At 43.0% G+C, this 25,416-nt stretch overlaps 1 protein-coding gene across 2 annotated transcripts in view; it reads right to left on the reverse strand.

Moving 5' to 3' along the window:
• The window catches only part of top1a (DNA topoisomerase Ia), a 90,254-nt gene extending 65,790 nt beyond the window's left edge, over window positions 1–24,464 (reverse strand). For both annotated transcript variants that reach the window (XM_063041161.1, XM_063041160.1), the window contains exons 1-3: window positions 24,301–24,464; window positions 24,160–24,184; window positions 7,816–7,945 (exon numbers count right to left, since the gene is read on the reverse strand). In XM_063041161.1, coding sequence (XP_062897231.1) covers window positions 7,816–7,945; window positions 24,160–24,184; window positions 24,301–24,324 — 179 coding nt within the window. In that variant the 5' untranslated portion in view covers window positions 24,325–24,464. The remainder of the gene's footprint in view (window positions 1–7,815; window positions 7,946–24,159; window positions 24,185–24,300) is intronic.
• Between the last annotated feature and the right edge of the window lie 952 nt (window positions 24,465–25,416).

Raw genomic sequence — 25,416 nt, forward strand, 5'->3', positions numbered from 1 at the left:
GACCTACAGCCTAGTCTGCCTTGTGGCAAATGTTTATAAAATTTCAAAAAATTCTTGTAAATCTCAGACTATGATAAAGGTAGTCATTTTCCATTTGAAATTCTGGGAAGCTTTATTCTGAGGAAGGTGGCACGGTAGCATAGTGTTAGCACAAAGCTTTACAGTACGGGCAAATTGGGTTCAATTCCCACTACTGCCTGTAAGGAGTTTACAAGTTTTCCCCATGAACATGTGGGTTTCCTCTAGTTTCACCCCACAGTTCAAAGATGTACCGGTTGGTAGGTTAATTGGTCGTTGCCAATCATCTCCTGATTAGCAACACACATCAAAGTTGCTGGTGAACGCAGCAGGCCAGGCAGCATGTGTAGGAAGAGGTGCAGTCGACGTTTCAGGACAAGACCCTTCGTCAGGACTAACTGAAGGAAGAGTGAGTAAGGGATTTGAAAGTTGGAGGGAGAGGGGGAGATCCAAAATGATAGGAGAAGACAGGAGGGGGAGGGATAGAGCCAAGAGCTGGACAGGTGATAGGCAAAAGGGGATACGAGAGGATCATGGGACAGGAGGTCAGGGAAGAAAGACGGGGGGGGGCGGACCCAGAGGATGGGCAAGAGGTATATTCAGAAGGACAGAGGGAGAAAAAGGAGAGTGAGAGAAAGAATGTGTGCATAAAAATAAGTAACAGATGGGGTACGAGGGGGAGGTGGGGCCTTAGCGGAAGTTAAAGAAGTCGATGTTCATGCCATCAGGTTGGAGGCTACCCAGAAGGAATGTGGCCACTGGGAGATCCTGCTTTCTCTGGCAGACAGAGCGTAGATGTTCAGCAAAGCGGTCTCCCACTCTGCGTCGGGTCTCGCCAATATATAAAAGGCCACATCGGGAGCACCGGACGCAGTATATCACCCCAGTCGACTCACAGGTGAAGTGTTGCCTCACCTGGAAGGACTGTTTGGGGCCCTGAATGGTGGTAAGGGAGGAAGTGTAAGGGCATGTGTAGCACTTGTTCCGCTTACACGGATAAGTGCCAGGAGGGAGATCAGTGGGGAGGGATGGGGGGGACCAATGGACAAGGGAGTTGCGTGGGAGCGATCCCTGCGGAATGCGGGGGGGGGGGGGAGGGAAAGATGTGCTTAGTGGTGGGATCCCGTTGGAGGTGGCGGGAGTTACGGAGAATAATATGTTGGACCTGGAGGCTGGTGGGGTGGTAGGTGAGGACCAGGGGAACCCTATTCCTAGTGGGGTGGTGGGAGGATGGAGTGAGAGCAGATGTACGTGAAATGGGGGAGATGTGTTTAAGAGCAGAGTTGATAGTGGAGGAAGGGAAGCCCCTTTCTTTAAAAAAGGAAGACATCTCCCTCGTCCTAGAATGAAAAGCCTCATCCTGAGAGCAGATGCGGCGGAGACGGAGGAATTGCGAGAAGGGGATGGCGTTTTTGCAAGAGACAGGGTGAGAAGAGGAATAGTCCAGATAGCTGTGAGAGTCAGTAGGCTTATAGTAGACATCAGTGGATAAGCTGTCTCCAGAGACAGAGACAGAAAGATCTAGAAAGGGGAGGGCCCTGTCAGAAATGGACCAGGTAAACTTGAGGGCAGGGTGAAAGTTGGAGGCAAAGTTAATAAAGTCAACGAGTTCTGCATGCATGCAGGAAGCAGCGCCAATGCAGTCGTCGATGTAGCGAAGGAAAAGTGGGGGACAGATACCAGAATAGGCACGGAACATAGATTGTTCCACAAACCCAACAAAAAGGCAGGCATAGCTAGGACCCATACGGGTGCCCATAGCTACACCTTTAGTTTGGAGGAAGTGGGAGGAGCCAAAGGAGAAATTATTAAGAGTAAGGACTAATTCCGCTAGACAAAGCAGAGTGGTGGTAGAGGAGAACTGATTAGGTCTGGAATCCAGAAAGAAGCGTGGAGCTTTGAGACCTTCCTGATGGGGGATGGAAGTATATAAGGACTGGACATCCATGGTGAAAATAAAGCGGTGGGGGCCAGGGAACTTAAAATCATCGAAAAGTTTAAGAGCGTGAGAAGTGTCACGAACATAGGTCGGAAGGGATTGAACAAGAGGTGATAAAACCGTGTCGAGGTATGCAGAAACGAGTTCGGTGGGACAGGAGCAAGCTGAGACAATAGGTCGGCCAGGACGGGCAGGGTTGTGGATCTTGGGTAGGAGGTAGAAACGGGAAGTGCGGGGTGTGGGAACTATAAGGTTGGTAGCAGTGGATGGGAGATCCCCTGAGCGGATAAAGTCGGTGATGGTGTGGGAGACAATGGCCTGGTGCTCCTTAGTGGGGTCACGATCGAGGGGTAAATAAGAGGAGGTATCCGCGAGTTGTCGCTGTGCCTCGGCAAGGTAGATGTCAGTACGCCAGACTACAACAACAGCCCCCTTATCGGCGGGTTTAATAATGTTAAGATTAGTGCCGAGGGAGTGGAGAGCAGAGCGTTCCGAAGGAGTGAGGTTGGAATGGGGACAAGGTGCGGTGAAGTTGAGACGGTTGATGTCCCGTCGGCAATTAGTGATAAAGAGATCCAGAGCAGGCAGAAGACCAGAGCGGGGTGTCCATGAAGAAGAGGAGGGTTGAAGATGGGAGAAGGGGTCATCGGTGGGGGTGGAAGAGTCCTTGCCAAAGAAGTAGGCTCGGAGACGGAGACGGCGGAAGAAAAGTTCCGCATCATGGTGAACACAGAACTTGCTGAGGTGTGGGCGAAGGGGGACAAACGTGAGGCCCTTACTGAGAACAGAGCGTTCTGCCTCCGACAGTTTAAGGTCGGAGGGGATGGTAAAGACCCGGCACGGATGAGAGCTGGGATCAGAGGGGGGAGGGGGGAGGCTGGGGGTGTCAGTGGAGAGGGGAGGGTTGGGGTGAGAGGAAGATGGAGCCTCTGAGGGCCCAGGAGCTGACGGTGGGACCTGAGGAAGACGGGGCTGCGGAGTGGTGGTGGGGGAAGGGGAGACGGGAGTCACAATAGCAGTACATAAAGACCCGGCCTGGAGTTCAAGGCTGGAGTCGCAGTTGGTGGTTGCACAATCACTTTGAATGTCTCCATGGTCATTGCTGGAGTCCGGGTTTTGAATATGCCCTGAGGTGTGGGAGCCGGCGAGATCAATGGCAGAGGCCACAATCTGAAGTTCATGCCTGCTAGTTTCATGGCCAGCAGGCTCTGGAGTCCATAGATGTAGGATCTTGCGATCTTTGCCTAACATGACAAAGTCAAAAAACCGGCGATTGCAGGCGTGAATCCGACGGAGGATGAAATAATGGGTAGGACCATTACAGACGGCGAAGAAAGTGTCCGGAAGGTGTGGAAGGGTCTGGGATAGGGACACCAAGTACCTCCTCATGGCGGAGAGAGTCGCCTTCAGAGCTTGACGGGAGAAGCGGCGAGAGGCAGAGTCAATAAAATGTGAGTACCTGGGATCCTCAGAAGGTCCAAATTGAGAGGCTTGGAAACGAATCCTAAAGCCAACTGGAGTAAGTTGGCGACGGAGGTATGTTCCAAGAAAGGATGTATGGCTGTGATAGCGAGTCTGAGTCAAAGTGTGGTCGAAAAGTTGAAGAGCCGAAGAAATTGCAGATGGGGAGCAGTGAGAGATGCTTTCACTGAACTCCCGTCGAAGAGAGGATCTAAACTTCTTCAGTGCAGGCATCACCGGAAGAGGCTTCGCAGTAGTGAATTTAAACGCAAACAACAGGAATTCTGCAGATGCTGGAAATTCAAGCAACACACATCAAAGTTGCTGGTGAACGCAGCAGGCCAGGCAGCATCTGTAGGAAGAGGTGCAGTCGACGTTTCAGGCCGAGACCCTTCGTCAGGACTAACTGAAGGAAGAGTGAGTAAGGGATTTGAAAGTTGGAGGGGGAGGGGGAGATCCAAAATGATAGGAGAAGACAGGAGGGGGAGGGATGGAGCCAAGAGCTGGACAGGTGATAGGCAAAAGGGGATACGAGAGGATCATGGGACAGGAGGTCCGGGAAGAAAGACAAGGGGGGAGAGGGACCCAGAGGATGGGCAAGAGGTATATTCAGAGGGACAGAGGGAGAAAAAGGAGAGTGAGAGAAAGAATGTGTGCATAAAAATAAGTAACAGATGGGGTACGAGGGGGAGGTGGGGCCTTAGCGGAAGTTAGAGAAGTCGATGTTCATGCCATCAGGTTGGAGGCTACCCAGATTAATCTCCTGATTAGGCTAGGTTTGAAGGGCCTATTCCACACTATATCTCAATAAATGAGTCCTTACTCAGACACCTCTTTCACAAGGTAACATCAGTTAGCATTTCAAAGAAAATAGTTAGGTTTTTAAACCTCTTAGGCTTGTTAACACAGCTTCTGCATTCCTTAGAGTGAAAACAAAAATCGTAAGACATGGGAGCAGAATTAGACCATTTAGGCCCATATAGTGTCTACCCTGCCATTTAATCATGGCTGTTTTATTTTCCCCTCTCAAAGATTTCCACTACCTTGTGACAAAATTACACAGAAACATTGCATCTAAATTCCTTTGCTCTAAGATATTAGATCTCCTTTGTCTGGGCACTCTCAGCAGAGAAATTTGTATACAGTGGCTTACTACACCTACACATGAATGCATACAATTCTCTTGCAAGTTCTTCCCAAACAGAATCAGAAACATTCAACATCAGCCATGTAAATAATGATTCCCACACAACTGAATTCAAGCACTGCAAAGATATCAGAAAGTTTATTCTCAGCTCCCATGTTTTGTGCCTACACTTTTAATCTCCCGATAGAATTCATGAATCATCTTAGTTCACAACCTTCTGTGCCAGTCTGTGGAAACAAGTGAAAGATGCCAGCTACGAAATAAGAGATGCATTAACAGTCATCATGGTTAAGCTAATTCACTGTAACAGGGATGTGTGCTTCCTACATTCTCAAATTAGCAAGTAGAGGTGAAAGGGTCATAAGTTATTTGAAGTTCAAGAGCACTTCAGTGATATTGGGAAGATGGTAACTGGTGGTGCCCTCTCAAGTAATGAGTATTTGGGACTATCCACCACACAAAAATAATGGATGAGAGCCAATTTTACACTCAGAAATTGCTGCCCCAGAAGTACATGAAAAGGAAATCCAGACTTCTTTAAAAAATTGTTAAACACAGTAAGGTACAAAATGAATGAAGGACATGGACAGAAACTCATGTTCTGGTGGAATCAGACAAGAAACAACTGATCTCATTATCTAAAAACACAAACACGAGAAAACCTGCAGATGCTGGAAGTTCAAGCAATACACACAAAATGCTGGTGGAACGCAGCAGGCCAGGCAGCATCTACAAGAAGACTTCATCCTGTCCTGACGAAGGGTCTCGGCCAGAAACGTCAACTGTACTTCTTCCTATAGATGCTGCCTGGCCTGCTGCGTTCCACCAGCATTTTGTGTGTGTTGCTTGGATCTCATTATCTAATGATAGGAGTGGGACACGTTCCCCAAATGATACCCCTTTATTAAACAGATTAGACCTGCGTTTACTGTTCACAAAATTGTTCACTTGTGTGGATATTCACATTTCTAATGAAAAAAGGCAGGTCTACTGTTTCAGCCAAGCACCAGGAACTGCTGTCATACTTGCAGAATGTACTCTGTCAAAAGCTGGAACTTATAGAACAAAGGATAGCGGTTAATAACAGAGCTATTAGCTCACAGCACATAACAGCCAAGATTGCCAGAGGCTTTCTACTTCACAGTTGGCCAATAAATAAGCGCTGCCAGAAATGGTAGATGGACAAGAGAGAAGACAGGAAAATCGAGTTACAAGCTTTGTTAGGATGCAAATGAAAAATATTAATTCGAGCTCCTTTTTGTCTGGTTCAAAATAACTACAGGACACCATCAGAAAATATACTTAACTTACAGGCCACAAGTATAACATGTATTGTTATACCCACATCTGGGACCCCTTTTTAATTTATTACTATTAATTGGCAAAAAATTCCTGCAAACCTAGCGCTTGACTTTTAGCATTGGAAAAGACAGACAGAAATTAACAAAAAAGGTATTTATTTAGAGATACAGAACCGGTTTCCGGCCCAAAGAGCTGCAACTGCCAGCAACCCACCTATTTAACACTAGCCTAATTACAGGACAATCCACAATGACCAATTAACCTATCAACCAGTACGTCTTTGGAATGTGGGAGGAAACGAAGGACCCGGTGGAAACCTACATGCTCACAGGAAGGACATGCAAACTTCATATAGGCAGCACTGAAATTGAATTGTGAAGTCCGATGCCCCGCTCCGTAATAGCATCTCGCTAACTGCTATGCTCCTGTGCCACCTCACCCCACTTGTGCAAAGCTCAGCTTTTGGTAAGACTTAAATCCACCAATTACACTGCACAAGCAGCTAAAGTGCAAGCTGCAAATTCAGAAATTAGTGTTTACAGAACCTTTGATGCAGATATTATAGAAAAGATCACAGATCTGACCAAATTTTCAACATAGTATGGGATATGCCAAATTTGCAAACTTATGTTAGAGGAGCCATCTCGATCAGCAGTGACATGATCTGTCAATTTTCAGCCACTCGTAGGGCTGTTCCAGTTAGAGGGGAACTACAAGGTTTTGGGGAGCCGGCGGGGGGGGGGGGGGGGGGATTTTGCCTATGAATAATCCGAAGTTGCACTCCACATAAAAGGTTAAGCGTGGCACTACTGAGGTATTTTATGATTGAGCAAGTTGTTTTCCCCACTTCACAGGAAGCACACAGAACTCTGCCTGAGAACATGGTTAATCAGTCTTCAGCAAGGAAGCTAAATGTACTGAGCCTGAGTTGTTGCAGGGGGTGACCCTAGCTGAATCCTTCAATTGACTCTGAGCTACCCAGTTCTAAACCACAATATGTAATCTTGGTCAGAATGGAAGGGGAGACATAAGACGGACAGTAAAGGTCCTTTGGGCTACAATTTTGCGCCGATCTTTTAACCTACTCCAAGATCTAATACAGTACTTCCCTTTCATATTGGCCTCCTTTTTCCTTTCACCCATGTGCCCAAGAGCCTCTTAAATGACCCGAATTGTATCGGCCTCTACCACCACCCCTAGCAGCACATTCCACATACCTTCTACTCTCCATGTTAAAGAACTCTCTGTACCCACCCCCCATACTTTCCATCAGTTACCTTCAAATTAGCCCCCTTCCATTAACCATTTTTGCCCTGGAGAAAAAGTTTCAGGCTGTCTACCCAATCTATGCCTCTTATCATCTCGTACCGCTCAATCAAGTGACCTCTCGTCATCCCTCACTCCAAAGGGAAAATGATGGATGATATATCAAGAATAAAACAGTTTCAGCTCTACCACAAATCATCAGTCAGATTCCCCTATGTTGCCCTACAGAGCTGGCATCTGAGATACTGATTATCAAAACAAAACACACTAAATGCTGGAAAATCTCAGGTGATCAGGCAGCATCTATGGAAATGAGTAGATGTCACCATTTTGGGCCAAAACCCAAGACCCCATGCAAGATTAAAATTTTCCTACTGGTCAATGACCAGAGGTATCTTAAAAGCTAATATGTTGTTAATATAAATACTACTTGTTAATGACATGACATAGATGATGTAAGCAGCTATCATTTAATACATACCGGAATAGCACTGGTAACCCGGGACTCAGCCACATTAGCCCCAAGAGCAACTGTGAATATGCTGATTATTAGTCATTTTAGAATAATACAATGCAAAACTAGTTCAAATACAGCGCATTGTCATGTTTCAATTCCTGACCACACTTGAATATAGTAACCATCTACAACAATGGAAAATGCAGCACAAGTGATCAAAGCTACCTGTTGCTATGATTCTTGGAACTGGAGGAGCTGTGCTTCGGTTTCTCACGATCCTTATCTCGATCCTTTGACTTGTGCTTGTGTTCTTTATGTTTGTGTTTTTCTTCACTTTTACTGGACTTATGAGAATCTATAACATAAAATACAAAAAAAATTGTCATTGTTATGCTTTCCTCATCTTCTTGCTCAATGATTTAAGCTATCTCCAAATTCTATGTAAGTTAAAAAACTCACCAGGACTTGCACAATTCCACTCTAGGACATTAAATTGTACGTTGTATATTATTTCTATCAAACAGTTATTTTTATAGTGATACAAATATACTTCCTATTCTGATGGGCTTAATTCTTGTCTATCACAAGGATCCATTTACCCTTCCTCACGTTTTTCACCTTTTTCTTGCTGGAACAAACCATCAGTCCTCCATTTAAAATCAAGGAGCTATTAGGCCCCTGCCAATGACAAGAACCCTGTAGACTTCCTATTATACTCAACCTGTTGGTCTTTCATTAATCCTGTTATAGTTACTAGAAGAAATTTTATCAGAATACATGAATGTCATCACATACTATCTTAAGATTTTTATCCTGTGAGCATTCTCAACCAATCTATAGAATAGTAACTATAACAGGATCAAGTGCAGTACAGTAGACAACAAACTGTGCAAATGCAAATATAAATAAATAACAAAGGTGACATATACGTACTTTGATAATAACATTTACTTTGAACTTTCTGTTATACTCACTTAACCAAAACAGTAAAATCTGCCCAATAGCAGAGTGCTGCATCTAGTATAACTCTGGATTCAATCCTAATTTTGGCAAATGGCTGTCTGGGGGAATTGATGGGAATAAGGAGAGAAAATATATAACAAATGGGAAATTGATGATCAGCATGGACTTATTGAGCCAAAAGGCCTGTTGCTATATTTGGACATCTGTAGATGATTGAAAGATTATACATACTTGGAAGAAAATTTAGATTCACAAGCATGCATTTACAAAAATGAAAAAAAAACAGAAAATGTGACTTAATCAAGGTTGATAAGCAAAACGATTTTTGAATGATAAACTCTTCGGTCTACTGCCTTGAGTTCTATGTCAAGTTCTGGATACACACAGGATGACATTAATGTCCTGAGGGCAGTTCAGAAAATTAAAATCTGCCCCAGAGTGAAAAAACTTTAAGAATGATGCCTGAAAATTAATATAATGCAAAACGGGGGGGGGGGGGGGGGGGAGAGATCCAGAACATGGCTACAGGGACAGGTTCAAAGCAGAATTATGATCAACACCTGCAAGATCTTAAAATGATTATCACATGGATTGGGTGTTTGGGAGGAACTTAATCTGATATATATTGTGAAAGGGAGAGCTGGAGGGAGTTTTTGAAATGGGGTCGCTGATGGTCTAACTCACCTGTAGTTTTTCTGAGATAGTCATCATTGCACAAAGTAATTAATAATTACCCTCCCTTAGGTTATCTATGAGACCCAGAGTGCTGAGAATGAAAAAATGCCAGAATTAACAGAGTTCTGAAAAGTTATCAAGTTTTGCACTGTGGATAAAAAGCTAAGAAAATTAAAAAGGAAGCATTAAAAAAGATAGAAAGATAAATACTTTACACCCAGAAGGTCCGAGCTACATCTTATCCTGAAATCAGAGACCACAGCTGCACACAACCAAATGGATCCTAGCACTACAACAGTAATAGCAAGTAATAGCAGGTAATACCAAGGTCAGCAGCATTTTGTTACACTGTCCCATTCAAACAAAGGACAAAACTATTTTTGAAGTTAGTGTTCCTTTTGTGCACTGTAAAATTGTTTACAAAATAAAATTGCATTTTAGTACTGATACGAAGTCCAAGCACAATCTGACCTCATTAAACAGTAGTAATTCAACACTGTCGAAGAGGAGGCAAAAAGAAATTGGTTCACCTTAAATCAGAATCAGGTTCATTATCACTGATGAATATCGTGAAAGTTGCTGTTTTCCGGCAGCAATACAGTGCAATGCATAAAGTCTCACTCTACATTATAATATTACCTATATTAAATAAGTAGTGCAAAAAGAAAGCAAAATGAGGCAGTGTTCATGGATTCATTGACATAGAGATGATGGTGGAGGGGAAGAAGCTGTTTGTAAAATATTGAGAGCTGCTTGAATTCATTGGGGCAAGACTTTGAAGGCACAAATCTAACAATTATTATTTAATTTAATCATTTAAATCTCAGTGTTATCATTTCAGAGGGCCTGTCCCAAATTCAGTAAGTGAGTGTCATTAAAAAGAAAGCATGGTAGCACCCCTACTTTCTTCAAAGTTTGCAAAGATTATTGATTAGTTGCATCATGCCCTTGAATAAAAAAGCCTACAACATGTAGTGTATACAGCCCTCTGAGCACACCTACACGGAGCGCTGTCACAAAAAAGCAGCATCTGTCATCAAGAACATCCAGGCCATGCTCTCTTCTTGCTGCTGCCATCAGGAAGGTGGTATAGGAGCCTCAAGACCCACACCACCAGGTTTAGGAACAGACCCTTCAACCACCAGGCTCTTGAATCATTCCTGCTGCTGTCTTAAAGGAGTTTGTACGTCCTCCCCATGACTGCGTGGGTTTTCTCCGATGCTCCAGTTTTCTCACAGTCCAAAGACGTACCAGTTTGTAGGTTCACTGGTCATTGTAAATTGTTCCATGGTTAGGCTAGGGTTAAATTAGGGGGTTACCATGCAGCATGGCTCAAAGGGCCAGAGGGGCCTGTTCTGCACAGTATCTCAATAAAATAAAATATAAAAAAAGGGATAAATTCTCATTTTCTTTACATTTATTGCTTATGATTATTATCTTTTTCCTTCTCTTTATCTTGCACTTGCGTAGCTTTTTTTTTGCAGTTTGGTTGTTGTCTATGCTTTCATTTATCCTATTATGTTTCTTGTACTGTGAATGCCCACAAGAAAATGGATCTCAGGGTTATATATGCTGACATATATGACAATGAATTTACTTTGAACTTTGAATCAAAGAAATTCATAGATGTGAAAAGCCAATTTAAAAATCATTGTAGACTGATATCCTAAACATCCAAAGGAAGTTAAAGTCATCACCATAATGCCAACCTTACAAAAGGGGGGTAGGGGCTGATGTTGCGAAGGTTCCAAGTTACCAACAAAAATCAAATAAAACAAATGATTTAATAAGAATGACTTCTGACAACTGACTTTATGGGATCTCAACAAAATGTCTTTAATCATGGCAAATTTGAAGTCACAAGGAAAATCAAACCCAAGCAGATCAGAACAGACTAAACAATAACCAGAATGAAAACCCAGTGCTGCAAATTTTAGGCTGTCAACTGTTCTATATTTAATGGAGTACTGTATAGCATTGGAATGAAGCTATCGCCAGGACACAGTTAAGCTCAGTCACCACTGAGAAACCATGGTTACAGAATATAGAAGGAAAGTGCAGGGAGAGGAAGAAAGAAAACAAATCATTTTGACACCATGTGAGAAGCAAACACTACAAATACCTTGAATTAGCAAACAAAAGTGGATCCAATAATCAAGTATAAAGTGCACTTTGGTTTTGCCTTGTACAATTTCCATGCATTGTCTGAAGGTCAAGGTCTTTAAATGCAGTCTCAGCACATTCTATGAAAAAGATGTGGGTGCTTAACTATTTGCATTTCTTCATAGGGGAAAGTAGGACTAAAGTAACACCAAGGACAGTCTCCAGTAACTCAACTCTTGGGCATGACTTAGAATAGCAGCACAAGTTCTTACTCCATTAAAAAATAAAACACCAAAAAATAAACAACTTCATCAATGATGGGAAGACCAAACAGACACGAAGTCCAAGTTAATTCCTGTTCTAATGCAAGGACAAACTGCTCAGCTTACCCTACAAATGTAAATCCAGAATGATTTTAAAATCATCCTTTTGTATATCCCAATTGAACTCTTCACAGTTAAATACAACCATGTATCGTCCCAACCACTCAACAGATGATACCATTGCCACCACCCTCCATCTGGCCCCACCCACTTGGACAAAAAAGACACGTACCTTCTAATGCTGTTCACAGATTTTAGTTCAGCATTCAACACAATCACTTCTCAGCACCTGATTAGAAAGCTGAGCCTGAACACCTCCCTCTGCAACTGGATTCTAGACTTCCTGACAGGGAGACCTGTCAGTCAGTCCGGATCGGCAGCAGCAGCTCTAACACCACCACACTGAGCACGGGGCCCCCCCAGGGCTGTGTGCTCTGTCCACACGCTCCATCCACAAAGCTAACAGCATTGTGAAGGACCCCAAGCACCCCTCATACAAACTCTTCTTCCTCCTGCCATCTGGCAAAAGGTACCGAAGCATTCAAGCTCTCATGACCAGACTGTGTAACAGTTTCTTCCCCCAAGCCATCAGACTCCTCAATTCCCAGAGGCTAGTCTGACACCAACCAACCACCCCCCCCCCTGCCCACACACACACACACACAACTGAACACCACTCCACTCCCTTTGCAATTTTTGCTTATTTCTTTCTCAATTCCTGCTAAAACATTGTTTACATTTACATCATTTATTATATTGTAATTTGTCCTTTACTGTGCCTATTGTCTTGTTTATTAATTATTGTACTGTCTTGCACTGTTTTGAGCACTTTATGTAGTCCTGTGTAGGTCTGAAGTCTAAAGTAATTTTGTGCTGTTTCATGTAGCACCATGGTCCTGGAGGAACGTTGTTTCGTTTTTACTGTGTACTATACCAGCAGTTTATGGTTGAAATGACAATAAAAGCGACTTGACTTGATACACTATCTCTCTGGTGAAGACACAATCATGCTATTTCAGTCCGTAGGAAACAGAACCACGTGGAAAGGAAGCAAAGTCAAAAATCAGAACTGACCAATATGAAACATACCTGCAGATTATAAATCAAATGTGAAGAATGGCTATCTGGGGAAAGTCAGGGCAGTCTCTTGTCAACAAATTGGCAGCATCCACAGACTTGGTGAAAAAGATTAATTAAATTGGAGATGTTTTCTTAGTGAAGCAGATGAGAGCAAAAAAATGTCCAACCTACAAGATCGTAAGACATAGGAACAAAACCAGGCCATTCAGCCCATTAAGTCTGCTCTGCCATTTCATCATGGCTGATTTAACATCGCTCTCAACTATTCTCTTGCTTTCTCCTCATAACTTTTGATGCCCTTACCTATCAAGAACCCACCAATTTCCGTTTTAAATACACGAATGACTTGCCCTCCACAGCCGCCTGATGTCACGAATTCCAGATTTATTACTCTAGTGAAAGAAATTCTTCCTAATCTCTGTTCTAAAGGGAGGTCCTATGTTGAGGACGTGCCCTCTGGTTCTAAACTATCGCACTACTGGAAATATCCTCGCTATGTGCACTCTATCTAAGCCTTTCAATATTCGATGGATTTCAAATGAAAAGGCGACAGTGGATGAACTTTCTTAGTTAACGGTACCTCGTGCAAAGCATCAGGCTTCTCACGTCCAGTCACTTTCTGCTTTGACAGGATTACACTTTAACTATCTATTAATTAACTGGCTCAGTTTCATTGCTGCAAGTTATCCACCTGGCAAAGATACCAAAGTAGAATCATAACCAAAGCATCTTTTATCTTCAGAACATAGAACAGTACAGCACAGTACAGGCCCTTCAGCCTACAATGTTGTGCCAACCCTTAAGCCCTGCCTCCCATATAATCTCCACCTTAAATTCCTCCATAAACCTGTCCAGTAGTCTCTTAAATTTCACTAGTGTATCTTAAGAAGAGGAGACAGTGGAGGGGGAAAGTATTTGGAAATTACATGCAACTGATCAGTTCAACTCAACCAAGACGGTCACCAAACATGCAGAATCATCCATTCAGAATCCAACAAAGCACTACTAATACAAAAATATAAGGACAGCACAAATCACCATTGTCCAGAGAGCACGGCTTGACCTCCGTCTACAGAATTAATTCACTACCCATCCCCCACGACATGTACTAATGTGACCTATTCATTGTCAACATCAGAATAGCCGACCACCAAAGCTACCAATTCAAAGAGACGTTAAACTGTTGCATTTGAGTCCAAGTGAATTCGTCAGTCTCTGCCGGCTAGGGACAGCATCAATGTTGCATCTACATTCTTAAGTAATCTCATTGCAAGGTCTTGTTTGGCATTTAGGTAAATGGACCTTGTTATTTGACAGGCAAAAGAAAAATGGGTTACAAGATCATAAGACACAGGAGCAGAATTTGGCCATTCGGCTCAAAGTTTGCGCTGCTATTCCATCACGGCTGATTTATTTTTCCACTCTACCCCATTCTCCTGCCTTCTCCCCATAATCTTTGACGCTCTTATTAATCAAAAACCTATCAATCTCCACTTTAAATATACCCAGTGACTTGGCATGCACAACCATCTCTGGCATTGAATTCCATAGATTCACCATCCTCTGGCTAAAGAAATTTCTCCTCACCTCTGTTCTAACCCCATGGGGAAGATGCAGGAAAAGTAAGTGATCTGTAGTCAGGAGCAGAGAGGTGGAGAAAGAAGGGATCAGAGTTCAAGTAGAGAAACTTCACCTGGATCAGGGTTCCAAACCTTTTTTTAAATGCCATGGACTCAGGTTACAGACCCCTGATCTTAGATGAAATTGTAAAGATCAACTAAGAGCAGTAACTAGTCAATACAATCATGTCACTAAATATAAACCTGTACAACAAACAACAGGAATTCTGCAGATGCTGGAAATTCAAGCAACACACTTCAAAGTTGCTGGTGAACGCAGCAGGCCAAGCAGCATCTATAGGAAGAGGCGCAGTCGACGTTTCAGGCCGAGACCCTTCGTCAGGACTAACTGAAGGAAGAGTGAGTAAGGGATTTGAAAGCTGGAGGGGGAGGGGGAGATGCAAAATGATAGGAGAAGACAGGAAGGGGAGGGATAGAGCCGAGAGCTGGACAGGTGATAGGCAAAAGGGGATACGAGAGGATCATGGGACAGGAGGTCCGGGAAGAAAGACGGGGGTGGGGGGGGGGTGACCCAGAGGATGGGCAAGAGGTATACTCAGAGGGACAGAGGGAGAAAAAGGAGAGTGAGAGAAAGAATGTGTGCATAAAAATGAGTAACAGATGGGGTACGAGGGGGAGGTGGGGCCTAGCGGAAGTTAGAGAAGTCAATGTTCATGCCATCAGGTTGGAGGCTACCCAGACGGAATATAAGGTGTTGTTCCTCCAACCTGAGTGTGGCTTCATCTTTACAGTAGAGGAGGCCGTGGATAGACATGTCAGAATGGGAATGGGATGTGGAATTAAAATGTGTGGCCACTGGGAGATCCTGCTTTCTCTGGCGGACAGAGCGTAGATGTTCAGCAAAGCGGTCTCCCAGTCTGCGTCGGGTCTCACCAATATATAAAAGGCCACATCGGGAGCACCGGACGCAGTATATCACCCCAGTCGACTCACAGGTGAAGTGATGCCTCACCTGGAAGGACTGTTTGGGGCCCTGAATGGTGGTAAGGGAGGAAGTGTAAGGGCATGTGTAGCACTTGTTCTGCTTACACGGATAAGTGCCAGGAGGGAGATCAGTGGGGAGGGATGGGGGGGGACGAATGGACAAGGGAGTTGTGTAGGGAGCGATCCCTGCGGAATGCAGAGAGAGGGGGGGAGGGAAAGATGTGCTTAGTGGTGGGATCCCGTTGGAGGTGGCGGAAGTTACGGAGAATAATATGTTGGAGGCTGGTGGGGTGGTAGGTGAGGACCAGGGGAACCCTATTCCTAGTGGGGTGGTGGGAGGATGGAGTGAGAGCAGATGTACGTGAAATGGGGGAGATGCATTTAAGAGCAGAGTTGATAGTGGAGGAAGGGAAGCCCCTTTCTTTAAAAAATGAAGACATCTCCCTCGTCCTAGAATGAAAAGCCTCATCCTGAGAGCAGATGCGGCGGAGACGGAGGAATTGCGAGAAGGGGATGGCGTTTTTGCAAGAGACAGGGTGAGAAGAGGAATAGTCCAGATAGCTGTGAGAGTCAGTAGGCTTATAGTAGACATCAGTGGATAAGCTGTCTCCAGAGACAGAGACAGAAAGATCTAGAAAGGGGAGGGAGGTGTCAGAAATGGACCAGGTAAACTTGAGGGCAGGGTGAAAGTTGGAGGCAAAGTTAATAAAGTTAACGAGTTCTGCATGCATGCAGGAAGCAGCGCCAATGCAGTCATCAATGTAGCGAAGGAAAAGTGGGGGACAGATACCAGAATAGGCACGGAACATAGATTGTTCCACAAACCCAACAAAAAGGCAGGCATAGCTAGGACCCATACGGGTGCCCATAGCTACACCTTTAGTTTGGAGGAAATGGGAGGAGCAAAAGGAGAAATTATTAAGAGTAAGGACTAATTCTGCTAGACGGAGCAGAGTGGTGGTAGAGGGGAACTGATTAGGTCTGGAATCCAAAAAGAAGCGTAGAGCTTTGAGACCTTCCTGATGGGGGATGGAAGTATATAAGGACTGGACATCCATGGTGAAAATAAAGCGGTGGGGGCCAGGGAACTTAAAATCATCGAAAAGTTTAAGAGCGTGAGAAGTGTCACGAACATAGGTCGGAAGGGATTGAACAAGGGGTGATAAAACAGTGTCGAGGTATGCAGAAATGAGTTCGGTGGGGCAGGAGCAAGCTGAGACAATAGGTCGGCCAGGACAGGCAGGTTTGTGGATCTTGGGTAGGAGGTAGAAACGGGAAGTGCGGGGTGTGGGAACTATAAGGTTGGTAGCAGTGGATGGGAGATCCCCTGAGCGGATAAAGTCGTTGACAGTGTGGGAGACAATGGCCTGGTGCTCCTTAGTGGGGTCACGATCGAGGGGTAAATAAGAGGAGGTATCCGCGAGTTGTCGCTGTGCCTCGGCAAGGTAGAGGTCAGTACGCCAGACTACAACAGCACCCCCTCTATCAGCGGGTTTAATAATAAGGTTAGGATTAGTGCGGAGGGAGTGGAGAGCAGAGCGTTCCGAAGGAGTGAGGTTGGAATGGGGACAAGGTGCGGTGAAGTCGAGACGGTTGATGTCCCGTCGGCAGTTGGCAATAAAGAGATCCAGAGCAGGCAGAAGACCAGAGCGGGGTGTCCATGAAGAAGAGGAGGGTTGAAGACGGGAGAAGGGGTCATCGGTGGGGGTGGAAGAGTCCTTGCCGAAGAAGTAGGCTCGGAGACGGAGACGGCGGAAGAAAAGTTCCGCATCGTGGCGAACACGGAACTCGCTGAGGTGTGGGCGAAGGGGGACATATAAACCTGTCCCCACCTTGCAACAGCTAAGTCTATTCAAAAGAGATCCAAATATTTAGTCAAAAATGAGATATCTGGCCATCAAACCACAGCAAACACTTTACACAGTTACATTAAACATCTGTCAAAGAAAACAAACATGGCTGTTTTTTCAAATTTAAAGGCAGTAATTTATTAGTACTCACAGAAGTAGTTAAAGAAAAAACAAGTTCTACATTATTTGGTATCACCCCAATTTCCTCATGAAGCTCACAATGAACCATTAATTATTACCACGCATCTTCCAAATCCCACTTACTCAAGCATCAAAGATAAGAGTTTGAATATTATCATTGACATCATGCCATGGATTTTATCAGATTCAAATAAATTGCATTTTGAATGGAGATAAAATATCTAAAATTGTTACACACTCAATAGCATGGGGAAAACTAGAAATAAGAAATTTTGCACAAAGTTAACACTGATATTATTACAATACCTCAGTAATCTTTCTCTCTATTTTGTTTTCTCAACATTTAGTTTATCTATGAATTTTTTCTTTCTTGATTTCTGAATAAGTATTTTGTGTCATGATGACACCAGCAACACACCAGAAATCTGAGTGTCAGGGAACAGATTCGATTGCAGTCACTATTACTAAGGGAAAAGTACTTGGGAAGCTGAAATATCTGAAGGTAGTTAAGTCACCTGGACCAGTTAGACTATAGCTCAGGGCTCTGAGGGAGGTAGCTGAAGAGACTACGGAAGCATTAATAATGATCTTTAAAGAATCACTAGATTCCGTAATGATTCCAGAGGACTGAAAAATCACAAATGTCACTCCACTCTTTAAAATCGGAGGAAGATAAAAGACAGGAAATTATAGACCAGTTAGCCTGATTTCATGGTTGGCAAGATGTTGGAGCTGTTAAGGATGCAGTTTTGGGGTACTTAAGAGTCTCAAAATAGCCAAGTCAGCATGGTTTGCTTTTGGGGAAAGATTGTACAACAAACCTGTTGGAATTCTTTGAGGTGAAAAAAACTTTTTGCATGCAGTTTTTTCATTGATTTTATTGTGTTTCTCTGCATTTACTGCAGATGCCCATAAGAAAATGAATGCCAGGGTAGTACATGGTGACATGCATGTACTTTGAAATAACACACGGGATAGAAGAGAGTTTACTTAGATTTTCAAAAGGCCTTGACAAGGTGCCAGACATGAAGCTGCTAAAGAGCCCATGGTATTACAGGCATGGATAGAAGATTGGCCAACTGGCAGATGACTAAAAGTGGTTGGCTGCCAGAGATTAGTGTTGTTTCACAAGGGTTGTTACTGAGTGCAGTACATTTCACATTATATGCTGATGATCTAGATAACGGAATGGATGGCTTTGTGGCCACATTTATTGGTGATACAATGATAGGTGGAGCAGCAGGTAGGGAAGCAGCGAGCCAGCAGAAGGACTTGGACAAACGAGGAAAATGAGCAGGAAAAGGCAGGTGAAATATAGTGGAGGGAAATGTATGGCCATGCACTTTGGTAAAAGGAATAAAGGCTTAGACAATTTCCTGAACAGAGAGCAAATTCAGAAATTAGAGGTGTGAAGGGACTGTGTAAAGTTACCTTGCAGACTGAGTTAATAGTAAAGAAGGTGAATACAATGAGGTTTTATTAGGTATTGGGTCAGACCTTATTTGGGGTATTTATGAGCAGTTGTGGGCCTCCATATATATGATGGCATGGCAGAAGATCCAGAAGTTCAAGAGAATGAAAGGGCTAATGTATGAGCAGCATTTGATAGCACCCTGCCAGCACCCGCTGGAGTTTAGAGTCACAGAGAAGTACAACATAAACAGGCCATTTGGCCCATCTAGTCCATGCAAGAACCTTTTAAACTGCCTACTCATATTGACCTGCTATCCATGTACATATCCAAACTTCTCTCAAATGATGAAATCAAGCTCACATGCACTACACGCGCTGGCAGATCATTTCACTCTCACAACCCAAATGTTCCCCTTAAACTTCTCACATTTTACCCTTAACCTGCTTACATGAGGGGAATCTCAATGAAACCTCTTGAATATAGAAAGGCCTAGATAGAATGGACGTGAGAGAATGTCCATAACAGTCATGAGGAAGAATTTCTATAGCTGGAGGCCAGTGAATCTGTGTAGTCCAATACCACAGGTGACTATGGAAGTCAAAAACTGGGTATATTTAAAGCATGGTTAATAGGTTTTTGATCTAATGGGTATCCAAGGTTACAGGGAGAAGGCAGAAGAATGGGGTCAAGAGCGATAATGAATCAGCCATGATTGAATGGCAGAGCAGACTTGATGGGTCAAATGGCCTAATTATACTCCAACGTCTTGTGGTCTTTCCAAAAGAAAGTTATGCGACAATGTTCTACAGGCTCCCTTTCAATACCCAAGATTTCTTCCTCACTTGTACAGCAGTCGATTATAAAACTTGCTCACCCTTTATCGTACGTCTTGAAACTGTGCTGCCTACACAAGGTCCAGCAGTTAGCCTTAAGTGAAAAAAATCTAATTTTTCACTCTTCCCTATGCCACCCATCTGTTCCAACAATTTAAATCTCCACCTTCAAATCTAAAGTCTTTTTTCTCTTCAGCTACTTCCCACATCACCACCAGGAAAAATAACCGGGTCATGTGAGAAACAGTTTCAGGAGTTTTCATGTCAGCACACATGCAAAAAGAAATTGAAATGAGGCCAGGATTTACAAAGCTATTTGAATGGATTATATTGGTTTCAGTGCAGTGCTACACCCAGCCTATAAGGTGGAACATTAACACCCACACAGCAGGTGTTATCACCATAACTAGTTGTGCAGTATTGATCCAGAATTATGACATTAATGGGAAATAGCGGATCTTTATTTGCCTTCAAAACTATCAACCTGTTCAAGTTCAAATAGGACAATTCCCAAAAACTGTTGGCCGAGGCTTATCCAATACCAAGATCCAAATAGAAAGTAATTTGGCTTTAAGTGAGACGCACAAGAAAGTAGGGTCTGGCGAACTTACCGAATATCTAAAATGATATACAGTGGAAGAGAAGTTGAGATTTAAAAAAAATACAACTAAATGAAAGCAAGCACTCAATGGAAGCAAAATGGCTCTCCCACTGTACTGCTGGTGATCAGGCCGTACATCTGACCTCCAAATACCAAGATGACATCCACTGCAGTCTTCTTTCACATACCTGACAGTTATTCTGGTTAACTACCCCTCAGACTTAACAAGGATTTGTTAGGAGAAACAACTCAGGGCATAGATGAGACTCCATGATAACCACAAACTTAAGAAAAATCTCAGAATGGGGTCTTAGCCCAGTGACAGAGCTGATACAACAATGGCTGTCAAAACATTACTGGGCAAATGATCTTATTGCCAGTACAAACAGAATTCCTTTACATTTCATTTCCTTTCCTTTCCGAAAAAATATACCAGGCAAATTGATAGTACATCAAACTATCTAAAGGTTCCTCTAGTTTAGTTCAGATTCTTGATTTCAGTCCCAGCCTGATCTCAATAAAGCAGAAATGTTCCATATCTTGGAGAATGTATGCTGTTGCAATATCCCAGATGTAACAGCTAGATAATAAGCTGCAGAGGGTTGGAAACTCAGTCAGCTCCATCATGGGCACTACCTTCCATCATTAAGGACCATCACCCAGGACATGCCCTCTTCTCATTACTACTGTCAGGAAAGAGGTACAGGAACCGGAAGGCACACTCAATGATTCAGAACCAGCTTCTTCCTCTCTGCCATCCAGTATCTGAATGGACACTGAAACCATGAACACTAGTTCACTACTTTTTTTATTTTTATATTTTATACACACACAGCAATTCACGTTTCCTTCACTTACGTACTGCACTGTACTGCATAACAACAAGTTTCATGACATACACCTTTGATATTAAACCTGACAGGCCTGTTAGAAAGCTACCTTAATTCACTAATTAAAAAATATAAATAATTGCCTTTACTAGATGAATCCCCTCAATAACACAGTTGGTAAGTTAACAGAACAGCACACATGCTGGAGGAACTCAGCAGGTCAGGTAGCACCTATGATAATGAACGAACAGTCGATGTTTCAGGCCGAGACCCTACTAGGGCTTGATATTTGATGTTCAATCAACATAACAAGAATGGCTGTGAATAATAAAGGTGGCCCTTTGTTCCCTTGGGCTGAGTGAGTAAACATATTCCTCAACTCAATTAACAACCACTGGAAAACCATGCCTATATGGCCCAATTAAATCTTGGCTCTCCACTCCTTGACCTAACCATGTCGAGGAGACCAACTTGTTAAATCAAGAAATCTTCAGGAACAGTGGACACTTAATTCTCATTAGCACACCCGCAAATTTAAACCCAGCGAGAGTGGCTGGGAGGAGGAAACCAATGGCGTTGAAATCACGATACCTCAATTAGTCAGCTATCATAATCTCAAGATCTCATGTGTTTCCTATCTGTTGTGCAGATTAATTGCAGTTGGTTCTTTCCAGGAATGCAATCACGTGTATAGTTCTACCTGAAAGGCTTCACACGCCTGCTATTAGTTTATCATTTATTACATTCATAAAGTCTATTCTGCACAGCAATACTTTAAAGAATGCAAGCTTAAAAGTCAAATTCCGCCTGCCCCATAGGCTTTGATAAACCCGGTTCCTGCCTCTGAATGCACCAAACTTCTCCCAGATCCAGTGCACAACTTGCGCAGAAATAGCTGATCTGTTAGGAAAGAGACTTTGATGGGGATGAAAAGCAGGAACTCTTTCCACTGACATCTGCTGAAGTGTGCAAATTCAAAAGAACAGGACTGAATGCCACAGTTTAACTTTACTACAAACTCAGCCACAACTGAAAGATGGTCACATATGTACAAAAAGACCAACACAGAAATGAAAGCACACAATGAATCACTAGAGGTGAGAGAGAAATCTTTGGTCTCTGGTGCCAAATGCTTGTGCGTGGAACAGCTGTTGATGTATGTAGATGTATGGGGGGGGGGGGGAAGAGAGAAGGATTGATGCTGGCTGTAAAAGATTCAGTTCCATTAACTTCAATACATCTGAATACTTTGTCGAGGAGAGCCAGCAGCTGATAACTGCATAAGCTTAGGATTAGAAAACAGCAATTAATTTCTTTCCTGTTCCCTTTATCAAAATAATTGTGAACTGCCGAGAAACCACATCCCACTCCATGACCAATAAATTACTGATTTTCAAATTGATAACCCAAGCTTACTGAAAAGTCAAATTCAATGCACAACAGTTTACTGATCAGCAATGAGGCAAGATAATTTCATAATAAATATTTTATTTTGAATATTCTTCAACCACATTACTCTCCACTTTCTCCAAGGAAAAAAACTAATATTTTGTGCGCCCCAACAGTAAAATGGATAAGTAGCAATTCTGACAAAGAGAATCAAATTGACCTCTCCTTTCAACTTCCTCCTTGAAATACTTCTATAAACATCATGAAACCTGGTGCCAGGATGGCGTTCATAAAGTGAACTCAAAACCCAATTGGGTAGTTCAAAACTATTCAAATAAGAACCTTTTATACTTAACACAAACTTAGTAAAGGAAGTAGATCCTTTCACACCAAAGGGACTTGTCTGTTAAAATTACAATCAATTTATCATAATCTTATACGAATACTTCAGAAATGTATATAAATACATTGGGATGTAAGCTCCTCTGCCCAATTCATCTGAGATGTATTTTCAGACACATAGTGGAAGTTTTTTTTTCTGTCAACGCAGATTTATCATATAAGATCTTTTAATTATATTTGAATTATAATTTAGTCTTTTCATAAGAAAAGCTTGTAATCAAATTAGTACTAGTGGATTCCTGGAAGATAACAGACTATCATTACCACCCAGGAATACAATGCTCGTATAGTTAATAAGAATATACAGTGTGATCCTATTTGGTGTGAAGGCAGGAACGTGTTAAAAATACAGATCAGAGACATATTCCTAAAAGCTGGCTTATCGCCTTTGCTGGAGTTTTAGCAGCTTCATCCGCGACTTTGGGAAGGTTAGGACATATTTTGTCCTTGCAAACCAAACAAAAAAAACTTTAAAAAATGTCGAACAGCTGCTCTGGTCATTATTGCAAAGTTTGCACTTCAAACCGATTAAGATGTGGTAATCACCATCCCAATTTAAGATCTATCTTTAAAAATTAAAATAAAACATATAAACAATAAACTCTGAGGGAACTTCTAGAAGTATCTACATCTCACTACAGCAGCAATTATTTTTGATATAATATAATCCAATTGTTTTTGATACAATATAACCCCGGGAAATTCAAACACCCGGCTTTTATTCGTACAGAAGGTTGACTCTCAAAACCTTTCATGGGGGGGGGGGGCGGTGGAGGAAAATGATCATAGGAAATAGTTTATTTTTATTTTAAAAAAACACTTTCACAAATTATTAATGCAAATCGCCAAGTGTTGGAATTTTCAGCTTCCTCTCTCCCCAGCAAAAAAATAACCGAAATGCAACCAACTAAAGTGCATTTTTCCTGCAAATTAAAAACACCAAGGTGTTGCCCTTGCTGCATTTTGATAGAAAAAGGCTACTCTCGCTGTGCCAGGGCTTGTTTAAATGCCCTGCAACGTTTTGCGGCTCCAATGTAGGAGCCTCGCTCTTGCAACATGCACGAAGGAGCCCAGAGAGAAGGGCAAAAGAAAATGGCGCAGAGACTAAGTCCTAACGGCCGAAAAGCCGGCTTTTGCCTCGCCATCGCGGGCCGGCCACGGTTGCTAGAGACCATCTGAGCCCCGGATCCCGGACTCTGGCTCCTGTAGAAGGGGCTGACGGTGTTTTGGGGACCAAGAGGGGGCTGCAAGGTGGTTATTTTGGGGGCCGATTTGAACAATAGGGCTTGCGGGCACGTCGACGGGACTTAGTCTCTGGACGCCATGTCTGATCCTCTTGTTCTCCACATTAAAAAGCAGAATTAAACACCACCCTCACCCCTCTCGGGCTCAAACACTCACCGTTCAGCCGACAATCTGCGTTGACCTACAACATAAACCAAAAAAAAAGCAGATTAAAACTTTTTTTTGGAGGTACCAGCATCAAAAAAGAAGAAAAAAAACACAAGTTTCTAAAGCGGGTTAAATAACCAATCCACCTACCTGGGAGAGATGATCAAAGCTCATTTTTTTACGGATATTCGATTATAGGTGTTTCCCACTGCGCACTTCGCCTTTCAGAGTTTTATAATTTGAGTTGTACTCGCACCAAGGAGCTGCCTCAAATTGAACTGGTCCAGCTCACCGCGCGGAGACTAAGTCCCGGTTTCGGCGCACTGCGCATGTACGGGGGTGATTGAGGGGGTTGCTCGCCGCGCAGTCTAAAGCCGCGCAGAGACTAAGTCCCTGTTTCTGCGCACTGCGCATGCACCGGGTGCAGAGAGACAAAGTTTCGCTTTCGGGCGATTGATCTGTCAATCTGGTTCTCGCAATTCAAGGCGCCACTTCCCCAGAAATGCACAGGCACTTCCTTTGCCCTCCCCCCGAAGCTCGTCAACACCTTTTTGCGCCATCAAACTCCATGCCCAGAAATAAACTGACAGTGGTTTGAAAATAAATGATCCCAAGCAGAATTAAAGCCCAATTTTCCAAGCTACCGCTAATATAATATATATATATATATACACACACACAAACACACAAATATGACCCCCTTCCTCCTTTTGAGATACAGCTTATCTAGCAGCAAAACCCACTAAATAAAATTATGTCATAGTGGTTTCTGCTGATGTCAGTGTTTAATCATCATAAAATCAGATTAAATGTTTTAAGGGTAACTTGCATTTACCCAATACCTTTAATGCTGTAACACATTTCAGTAGAGCAAAATCAGGATTGTACATTAAAGGCCTTAATTTAAGGTGAGTGGAGAAAGATTTTAAAGGAACCTCAGGGGCAACTTTCTCCAAAGTTCAAAAGTTCAAAATTCAAAATACATTTATTATCAAAGTATGTATACATTATACAACCTTGAGATTCATCTCCTAACAGGCAACCACAAAGCAAAGAAACACAAAAGAACCCATTTAAAAAAGAGAACCGTGAAACAGCCAATGTGCAGAGACAGAGAAATAACAAATCACGCAAACAATAAACGCAATCAAATAGCGTTCTGAACTGAAGTCCACAAAGAGAGTCCATCAACAGACCCTTAGTTCAGCGCAGGGTGAAGCAGTCAGCTGAACCAGCTCATCCCTCACCTCAGGCCCCAACACCCTG

This window comes from Mobula hypostoma, chromosome 2, assembly GCF_963921235.1.
Source record: "Mobula hypostoma chromosome 2, sMobHyp1.1, whole genome shotgun sequence".
NCBI lineage: Eukaryota > Metazoa > Chordata > Chondrichthyes > Myliobatiformes > Myliobatidae > Mobula > Mobula hypostoma.